The sequence below is a fragment of the Rhinopithecus bieti genome, unplaced genomic scaffold, assembly GCF_001698545.2.
Source record: "Rhinopithecus bieti isolate Rb0 unplaced genomic scaffold, ASM169854v2 scaffold_33432, whole genome shotgun sequence".
In the NCBI taxonomy this organism is placed as follows: domain Eukaryota; kingdom Metazoa; phylum Chordata; class Mammalia; order Primates; family Cercopithecidae; genus Rhinopithecus; species Rhinopithecus bieti.
Genome location: NW_016814481.1, coordinates 727,285 through 737,628, shown reverse-complemented (window position 1 = coordinate 737,628; position 10,344 = coordinate 727,285). Strand labels below are relative to the sequence as shown.

At 55.2% G+C, this 10,344-nt stretch overlaps 1 protein-coding gene across 1 annotated transcript in view; it reads left to right on the top strand.

Moving 5' to 3' along the window:
• The first annotated feature begins 5,835 nt into the window (after positions 1-5,835).
• Positions 5,836-10,344, top strand: part of ADGRL1 (adhesion G protein-coupled receptor L1) — a 35,818-nt gene continuing 31,309 nt past the window's right edge. The window contains 1 exon segment of the mRNA XM_017851245.1: positions 5,836-6,588. Within this exon segment, the coding sequence (XP_017706734.1) occupies positions 6,519-6,588 (70 nt within the window). The 5' untranslated portion in view covers positions 5,836-6,518.

The window sequence follows — 10,344 nt, the reverse complement described above, 5'->3', positions numbered from 1 at the left end:
GCTAACACCTATAACCCCAGCACTTTGGGAGGCTAAGGCAGGTGGATCACCTGAAGTCAGGCATTCAAGACCAGCTTGGCCAACATGATGAAACCCCATCTTGACTGGGTGTGGTGGCTCATGCCTATAATCCCAGCACTTTGGGAGGCCGAGATGGGTGGATCACGAGGTCAGGAGATCGAGACCATCCTGGCTAATACAGCGAAACCCCATCTCTACTAAAAAAAAAAGTACAAAAAATTAGCTGGGTGGTGGTGGGCTCCTGTAGTCCCAGCTACTCGGGAGGCTGAGGCAGGAGAATAGCGTGAACCCGGGAGGTGGAGCTTGCAGTGAGCTGAGATCACGCCACTGCACTCCAGCCTGGGCAACAGAGCGAGACTCCGTCTCAAAAAAAAAAAAAAAAAAAAATCTTTACTAAAACAAAAAAAAAATTATAACAATTAGCTGGGTGTGATGGTGGGTGCCTGTAATCCCAGCTACTCAGGAGGCTGAGGCAGGAGAATCGCTTGAACCCGGGAGGTGGAAATTGCAGTGAGACGAGATTGCGCCACTGCACTCCAGCCCGGGCAACAGAGTGAGACTCCGTCTCAAAAAAAAAAAAAGAATAGAAAAAAGAAAAAATGGCGTGGGGGGGTTGCCTCTGGCTGCCAGGAGAGCCTGGATGTAGGAGGCAAAGGGGCCAGAGGGCACTTGGGGAGTGGCCAGGGCCCAGGACTAGAGGGGCAGGTGCTGAAGACAGATGTGTGGACCAACACGGGTGTTCTGGAAGTATACACAGCTCCAAGACTTACTCTGGAACTGGATTTAGGGGTGAGAGAGGAGGCAAGGGTTTCAGCTCCTGGGGTTCTGGCTGGAGGGCCTGGGAGGATGGTGGCACCGTGCACTGACGTAGGGGCTTGTTTTGGTCTCGTTGGGCTGAAGATGCCTTAGAGTTCCCGGCAGAAGTATAGATGGCTCGGGGGGGCTCCACTCTGGTGTCTCAGCATTCTAGGGTGCAGCCTGGGAGGAAGAGAGGGACTGCCTCTTCCGTGGGTGTCTTTGTGCCCTGACTGGCACCAGGCTGTGCACGGCACCCTCTGATGGGGCCTGTGTGGGCCCAGCGTGTACATGCACTGCTCTCCTTACCAGCACCCTGCAGAACAGCAGCGCAGAGGGAACCAGGGCCAGGGAGGTGAAGAGACCAGCTCAAGGTCACACCAGGCACGTACAAGGCAAAATTGGTATCTAGACCCATGTGGATTGGCTGCCCACACAACTTGGCATCGGGTGGATTCCCCGCCATTTTGTTTTGTTTTGTTTTATTGAGAGGGTCTTGCTCTGTTGCCCAGACTGGAGTGCAGTGGCAGGATCATAGCTTAATGCAGCCTTGCAAACTCCTGGGCTCAAGTGATCCTCTTGCCTCAGCCTCCCGAGTAGCTAGGTGCCACCACGCCAAATTAAAAAAAAAAAATTTGGCCGGGCGCTGTGGCTCATGCCTGTAATCCCAGCACTTTGGGAGGCTGAGGCAGGCCGATCACGAGGTCAAGAGATCGAGACCATCCTGGCCAACATGGTGAAACCCCATCTCTACTAAAAATACAAAAAAATAGCTGGGCATGGTGGCACATGCCCGTAGTCCCAGCTACTCAAGAGGCTCAGGCAGGAGGATCGCTTGAACCCAGGAGGCGGAAGTTGCAATGAGCCGAGATCGCACCACTGCTCTCTAGTCTGGTAACAGAGCAAGACTCCGTCTCAAAAAAAAAAGAAAATTCTAGAGACATGTTGCGCAGACTGGAGTGCAGTGGCACGATCATAGCTCACTGCAGCCTTGAACTCCTGGGCTCAAGTGATCCACCCACCTTAGCCTCCCAAAGCACTGGGATCACAGGCATGAGTCACCACACCAAGCCAGCCATTTTTACTTCCCCTCAGCAGTTTCTCTTGCTAGGATACCTGTTGCAGTGTGAAAGAAAGCACTTGGAGACCCAGAGAGGGAAGTACTCCTCAGCTTGGGGCTCCCTTGAACCGTTCTGTGGTTCTGGGAAGTTGGGGGGGAAATGAGGAAGTTGAAATGAAAAAGCCACTCCCCATCCCCAAGGTAACATGCTGGAAAATGATCTGAAAGTGACACCGGCCATGTCTAGTCAGGGATGTGGGGGGAGATGCGGATAGGGGCTGGTGGTGGCTGGGGGGTAACACGCTGTAAAATGATCTCAAAGTGACACCAGCCGTGTCTAGTCAGCGGATGGGGGCTGGTGGCGGCTCGAGGGGTAACATGCTGTAAAATGATCTGAAAGTGACACCAGCCGTGTCTTGTCAGGGATGTGGGGGGAGATGCAGATGGGGGCTGGAGGTGACTGGGGGGGATTTACTGAAGAAGCTGGGGCAGTGGAGAGGGAGCTGGCATCAGGAGTGGGCATGAGAGGGGAAGCGGGCAGAGAGCTGCAAGGCTGGAGAGGGGATGTTCAGGGCTGTCTAGCAGATATTATCTTCCCATTTCCCATGTGAGGAGACTGAGGTCTGGAGGCAGGTGTCCTGCCCTATGGGGATCTTTATTTATTGAGGGCCTGCGCCGTTTATTTTATTTTATTTATTTATTTATTATTATTTTTTGAGACGGAGTCTCGCTCTGTCACTCAGGCTGGAGTGCAGTGGCGCGATCTCGGCTCACTGCAAGCTCCACCTCCTGGGTTCACACCATTCTCCTGCCTCAGCCTCCCGAGTAGCTGGGACTACAGGCGCCCGCCGCCACGCCCGGCTAATTTTTTTGTGTTTTTAGTAGAGATGGGGTTTTACCATGTTAGCCAGGATGGTCTCGATCTCCTGACCTTGTGATCCGCCCGCCTCGGCCTCCTAAAGTGCTGGGATTATAGGCGTGAGCCACCGCGCCTGGCTTATTTATTTTTGAGACAGTCTGGCTCCGTCGCCCAGGCTGGAGTGCAATGTCATGATCTTGGCTCACTGCAACCTCTACCTCTTGGGTTCAACCAATTCTCGTGTCTCAGCCTCCCGAGTAGCTGGGATTACAGGCACCTGCCACCACGCCCAGCTAATTTTTTGGTATTTTTAGTAGAGACAGGGTTTCACCATGTTGGCCAGGCTGGTCTTGAACTCCCGACCTCTGTTGATCCGCCCGCTTCGGCTTCCCAAAGTGCTGGGATTATAGGCGTGAGCCGCCGCGCCCGGCCGTGTGCTCATTTATAAGGGCCTCTCTCAAGAAGCTTGTGTTGATATGAAAAGGTAATTTCAGGTGCTCACTTGAGAGCTGTGAATTAAAAACATGGAAAAGGATGGCGGGTGAGGGCAGCAGGCGAGGGCTGTTTTGTTTGCAGGGGGCCAGGGTAGGTCACTCTGCTGGGGTGACCTTGCTGCTGAGCCCTGAACAATGAGCAGCTGCAGCCAATGTGCAGGGATCCTGCTTGGGGGCTGGAACTGGAATGTTTCAGGAACAGGAGGGAGGACAGAATGGGGCTTGGAGAGCTTGGTGGTACCAGTTCACCCACAGCCTCTGGGCTCTGGTGAGGAACTGAGACCCCAGCAGAGACTGGTTAATGTTCGGATCAGTGTCATTACGTGGTCCCTTAGCTCTGAGTGGAGGGCGGATTGGGAGGTGGGCAAGGAGGCCGGGACAACGTACAGGTGACATAGGATGGTGGCATGGACCTGGGTGCTGTGCTTGGAGCCAGAAGCGGGCAGGTCGGTGAGATACTTTGGAGGCAGAGCCCACAGGACTTGCGGATGGCTTCTGTGAGGGGGATGACAGGGAAGGTGAGGAATCAAGGCAGAGTCCTAGCTTTAGGATCTGAGATTCATTCAACAAATAATTCATTGCCGCGTGCCAGGCCTATTCTCAAAGTTGAGGATATGAAGTCAGCTGTGGGGGTGGCCTCACACAGTAATCCCAGCACTTTGGGATGCTGAGGCAGGAGGATCTCTTGAGGCCAGAAGTTCATGTTCAGCCTGGGCAACATAGCAAGACCTCATCTTTACAAAATAAAATACATTAGCTGGACGTGATGGTGTATACCTGTGGTCTCAGCTGCTAGGGAGGCCGAGGCAGGAGGATCGCTTGAGCCTGGGTGGTGGAGGCTGCAGTGACCCATGATTTCACCACTACACTCCAGCGTGAGGGACAGAGCAAGATCCTATCTCTAAAAAAAAAAGTAAATAAAAGTTGGAGATACGGCTACCATGAGCAAAACAGTTCAGTGATCCCTGCCCCATGAAAAGGACATTCTATACACCAGGTGAATAGTTCTATCTGAGCAGAGGGCTGAAGGAGCCGGCCATGTGGACAGTGGGTTGGCAGAAGCGACAGGTGCAAAGGCCCTGGGGCAGGGCCTGCTGTGGTGCAGGAATGGCAGGAGTGACTGGGGCAGAAATGGGGTCAGGGATCTAACTGGGCCAATTGCAAGGGTTTCGGTTTTCAGCAGGGAAATAGTAGTGGGGGCTTGGAAGAGAGATTCCAGGCTGGACATAAGAGATTTGAAAGTGCTGCCTCAATGATAGCACTGAGAGCCCAGGACAGCCTGAGATGGGACAGGCTGCGATGACAGCTGGATGTGACAGAGCAGGGGTTCCCATGCTGGAGGGCCCACCTCAGAGAATGTGTATTTCTGGCCAGCACAGTGGCTCACGCCTGTAATCCCAGCACTTTGGGAGACTGAGGCAGGAGGATCTTTTTTTTTTTTTTTTTTTTTTTGAGACTGCACCCGGCCAACAGGAGGATCATTTGAGGCCAGGAGTTCGAGACCAGCTTGGGCAACATAGCAAGATCCTGTCTCTATAAAAAATTTAAAAATTAGCTGGGCGTGTTGGTGAGAGCCTGTGGTTCCAGCTACTGGAAAGGCCGAAGTGGGAGTATCACTTAAACCCAGGATCTGGAGGTTGCAATGAGCCGTCATTGTGCCACTGTACTCCAGCCTGGGCAACAGAGCAGGACCCTGTCTCTTAATAAAAGAGAGGCCGGGTGCGGTGGCTCACGCCTGTCATCAGCACTTGGGGAGGCCGAGACGGACGGATCACGAGGTCAGGAGATTGAGACCACAGTGAAACCCCGTCTCTACTAAAAATACAAAAAAAATTAGCTGGCCATGGTAGCGGGCGCCTGTAGTCCCAGCTACTCGGGAGGCTGAGGCAGGAGAATGGCATGAATCCGGGAGGCGGAGCTTGCAGTGAGCCGAGATCGCGCCACTGCACTCCAGCCTGGGCGACAGAGCGAGACTCTGTCTTGGAAAAAAAAAAAAAGAAAGAATGCGTTTCTACCAAGTTCCTGGCAAGGCTGATTCCAGTATGCTGGGGCCACACCTGGAGAACCAGGGTGTAGATAAAGAGCTGAGGACAGATATTTGAGCATGCAAACTTGAGAGGATCTGGGGAGACTGAGGCAGGGAGAGAGGTGAGAAGGAACAGCCTTGAGGCAGGAAGAAACTGGTTAGAACCGAGCCCTGGACTGGGCACAGTGGTTCACTCCTGTAATTCCAAAGTTTTGGGGGACCCAGGCAGGAAGCTCTTTTAAGTCCAGGAGTTTGAGATCAGTCTGGGCAACACAGCAAGACCTCTTCTCTGCAACAAATTTAAAAATTAGCTGGTGATAGTGGTGCAAGCCTGCGATCTCAGCTACTCAGGAGGCTGAGATGGGAGGATCGCTTGAGTCTGGGAGGTCGAGGCCGCAGTGAGCTATGATTGTATCATTGCACTCCAGCCTGGGCAACAGAGTGAGACCCGGTTTCTAAAATAAAAAAAGAAAAAGAACTGAGCCGCTATGCCTGGTGACAGAGCAGGGGGGAGGATGGCAGGGGACGGCACACAATTCTCACCCCCCCACATCCCCCCTGCGCCACCCCCACAGGGGGAGGCAGTGCCCCCCTCCCACCCCGCCTGCCTGTCTCCAGCTTACCCTGAAGGTCTCCCAGAGAGGAAAGAGGGGACTTGGGCGTCCCTGGTTCCCGATCTGTGGCGCCAGCTAGATTCTAATTAGCCACCAGAGCTTGAGAGACAGGAAGCAGGGGGCTGGGGGCGGGGGCTGGGATTCCTGCCCAAGACAGGGAGGCTGCAAGTTGGGCTGCACGCCTGGGTCCCTCACTCAGGAGGACGCTCATCTCCTCCTTTCTCACAGTGAAGATGCGGGTCGGGGAGGTGAGTGGGCAGGGTCAGGACAGGGGCATGGGGAAGAGGCTTCCGGAGGAGCTGTCCCAGGAGGTTCTGGCGAGGAAGAGTTGGCAGTCTGTTTGCCCAGAGGTGCCCAGATGGGTGGGTCTGCCTGCTGCGTGTAGGGGTGGGGGCTGTGGTGTGAGCTGCAGGCCCTGGAGGGGGCCCTACAGATAGGGCTGGCTCGAGGGACGTGCTGGACCTCAGCCTCTCAGAGCCACTCAGCCACCAGCAGGAGGAGAGGGGAGCAGCCCGGAGGCCTATCCCCACCTCACTCTCCCTGTCCTCCCCCAGGCTGGTGGTCCAGGCCGTGGTGCCCGCCAGGTGATGCGGGGCGAAGCCCCCCGCACAGGCCACTGAGAGTCTCGGACACGTACCCGGCTGCCACCATGGCCCGCCTGGCCGCAGTGCTCTGGAATCTGTGTGTCACCGCCGTCCTGGTCACCTCGGCCACCCAAGGTAGGTGCTGCTGGCGCCGGGGAGGGGCCTCGGCTCCCAAACCCTGCTGGGAAGGCAGATAAAATGTTGAAAGCCCTCCTGATCACTCAGTAAATAATCACAGCCCCCCGCCCTGCCCAGACCTCAGCTGCATCAGGCCAGTGGAAGACTCAGTGGTAACACACACCCCAGTGCCACCAAGAGGCCCCTGGACCATCCCCTCACCTCCAACAAGTCAGCTGGGCCAGGTTGGTAGGGGCCATCCCGCTGTGGCCCCTGGGACGAGGACAGGCCTTCTTGGTGAGCCGATGCTCCTCTCTCCCTCTCTCTCTCTCTCTCTCTGTCTCTGTGATTACATCTTCAAGGCTCTCACTGGGAAGAAGGCTTAATTAAAGCATGCCCGCTGACGTTTATTTAAAAACAACTAATTACCCGCTCAGCCCTATGCCGGCCCTGGGATCCTGCACACGCCACAATTAGTGCCCCAAGCCTGCCCGCCCACCCTCACCGATTACTCAATTACTGGCCCCGTGGCGGGCCCAGGCCAGGAGCAAGGGCGGGATAAGGTGAGAGGCGAAGAGAAGAGACCAGTGGGCCTCGCCCCTCACCCTGGGATGTGCCCCCTGCCTGCCCTGACATCCCTGTGTGAAGGGCATGGGCGGGTGACTCTGCTCCCTCCGGCCCTGCCCTCTGGAAAGCTCCCAAGGTTGAAGGGACACGCTTCGGCTGGGCCCCTGGGCCTTGGCCCTGCCCCGCTGGCCAGCAGCCTCACTCCCCTGCTGCTACATTCGCTGCCCATCCGGGTCCTGCCCTATAGCCCCAGCTGGGCCGGGAGGGGCCGCCTCCACCCCCAGACCCATCTGAGCCAGGCTTCCACCCCCGGCCCTCCCCCCCAAGCCCGGGAAGGCTAAAATTAGATGAGGAGGCAGATGGTGCTGGAGGAACACATGTGAAATGTTCCCCCTGCTGGGACTCAACTCACCCCAAAAAACCCCAGGGGCCTCCCTGCCATACCCCTGGGGTACCCACCCAGATCTCTGGAAAGGCTCGACTCCGTGACTGTCCCACACGAGTGCCCTCCCGATACCTCATACAGCAGGGACCACTTCCTTCACCTACAAGAGACGGTCCCCACACTGGGGCGTCTGGGCCCCTGGCTGAATCCCTGCTCCCCTCCAGCACCCCGCAGGGCCTGGCTGGGACCAGCGTCACAGAAGATGCTGCCCCGGCCAGCATGGACCCTGCCAGGCACCCTCTGTTGTGCACACAAACCGCCTTAATAATACTCATAATAACAATAATTAGCATTCATATCATCTTACTGCGCTCTGCGCACATTAACACCCTGGAGCCATCACAACAGCCCTGTGAGATGGGAATTGTCCTCTCTGCCCCTCAGGGGAGGGACAGAGACACAGAGGCGGTCAGTGACTTGGATGAGGCTGCAGCCAGGGAGTGGCCAGGCTGGAATTCCAATCCCAGCCGGCTGTCTGGCTCCTACATTCTGGTTCTCCGTCCCCGTGTGGTACAAAATAATGGCCGACATGGGGCAGTGCAGTCCCCCCCGGGAGCTCAGCCTGCTCAGGACACATCCCTTCCTTGTCACAGTGAAACCCCGGGAGGTTTCCCAGATGATACTGATCAGGCACCCTCCATGTGCAGGGTGCCATGCTCCTTGCTTCCTTCAAGAGCATTTTCTAAGGCACAGAATCCCTGCAGGATGACCCAGGGCTGTAGGTGCTCATTTTACAGATTGGGAAACTGAGGTTGGGGAGAGAACAACAGTGGGTATTCAAACTTTTTTTATATTTTTATTTTGAGACGGAGTTTTGCTCTTGTCACCCAAACTGGAGTACAGTGGCATGATCTTGGCTCGCTGCAACCTCTGCCTCCCGGGTTCAAGCGATTCTCCTGCCTCAGCCTCCTGAGCAGCTGGGATTACAGGTGCCCGCCACCACGCCCAGCTAATTTTTTGTATTTTTAGTAGAGATGGAGTTTCACCATGTTGGCCAGGCTGATCTTGAACTCCTGACCTCAGGTGATCCACCTACCTCGGCCTCCCAAAATGCTGCGATTACAGGCATGAGCCACTGCGCCCGGCCACTGTTCGAATTTGATCATGCATCACCATCACCTGGTTGGCACATAGCCCTGCAGGTTCCTGGCCTCACCCCTGCGATTTTGATCCAGCAGGCCCAGCATAGGGCCCGAATCTCCATTCTGAACCAGCCCTCACATCTGCCCTGTCAGCCGCAAAACCAGTCTCTGTGGTTTCTTCTAGAAACATGAGTTCATTCCTGTGCTTTCTCTGCTCCTCGCATGGGGTGGGGTGAAATTAGGGAAGTCCCCAAGACAAGCTTCACTTCTGACACCAACAATACATTTGGGGGTCCCCCAGAGAGCACTCAGGTATGATCATTCACTAGAAGTGACTTGGAACTGATTAGAAGGTGTTATGTTCTCAGTTTATTACATCAAAAGGATACAGATGAAAATCAGGGCCAGGTGCACTGGCTCACTCCTGTAATCCCAATGCTGTGGGAAGCCAGGGCGGGAGGATTGCTTGAGCTCAAGAGTTCGAGACCAGCCTGGGCAACATGGCAACTACCCCATCTCTACGAAAAATATAAAAAATTAGCCAGGCATGGTGGTATGTGCCTATAGTCCCAGCTACTCGGGAGGCCGAGGCAGGAGGATCCCTTGAGCCCAGGAGTTTGAGGCTGCAGTGAGCTATGATCGCGCCACTGTGCTCCAACCTGGGTGACAGAGTGAGACCCTGTCTGAAAAAACAAATAGGCCCGGCGTGGTGGCTCACGCTTGTAATCCCAGCACTTTGGGAGGCTCAGGCGGGCAGATCACCTGAGGTCAGGAGTTTGAGACCAGCCTGGCCAACATGGCGAAACCCCGTCTCTACTAAAAATACAAAAATGAGTGGAGTGTGGTGGCAGGCGCCAGTAATCCCAGCTACTCGGGAGGCTGAGGCAGGAGAATCACTTGAACCTGGGAGGCAGAGGTTGCAGTGAGCTGAGATTGCACCATTGCACTCCAGCCTGTGTGACAGAGCGAGACTCTGTCTCAAAACAAATAAAAATCAGACAAGGGAAGAGGTGCATAGGGTAGAGTCCAAGAAAGTTCCATTCATGGAGTTTCCAATTACCCCCTCCAGTAGAGTCCTGGACAGCATTAACTCTCCCGGCAACAATGTGTGACGACAACACACATGGTGTACTGCCAACCAGAGAGGCTCCCCCAAGCCTTGTTGTCCAGGGTCTGTATTGGAGTTCAGTTCTGTAGCCCTGATTGACCACCTGCAGGGCTAAGCTGAATCTCTAGCACATCTAGAGGTCAGCTGAGACCACGTGACCCAGAGCTCCTGCCCTAAGTCCTATTAGCGTATTCATTAACTAGGGCCGTCCTAACAAAGTACCAGAGACCATGTGTCTTTGTTTGTTTGTCGCGCAGACTGGAGTACAATGGCATGATCTTTGCATGCCATCACTGCAACTTCCACCTCCTGGGTTCAAGCAATTCTTCTGCCTCAGCCTCCTGAGTAGCTGGGATTACAGGCGCCCGCCATCACACCCGGCTAATTTTTGTAGTTTTTTAGTAGAGACGGGGTTTCACCATGTTGGCCAGGGTGGTCTTGAACTCCTGACCTCAGGTGATCTGCCCGCCTCAGCCTCCCAAAGTGCTAGGATTACAGGTGTCAGCCATGGTGCCTGGCCTCTCCTTGACTTGTAGCTAGATGGCCGCCTGCTCCTGTGTCTTCACACTGTC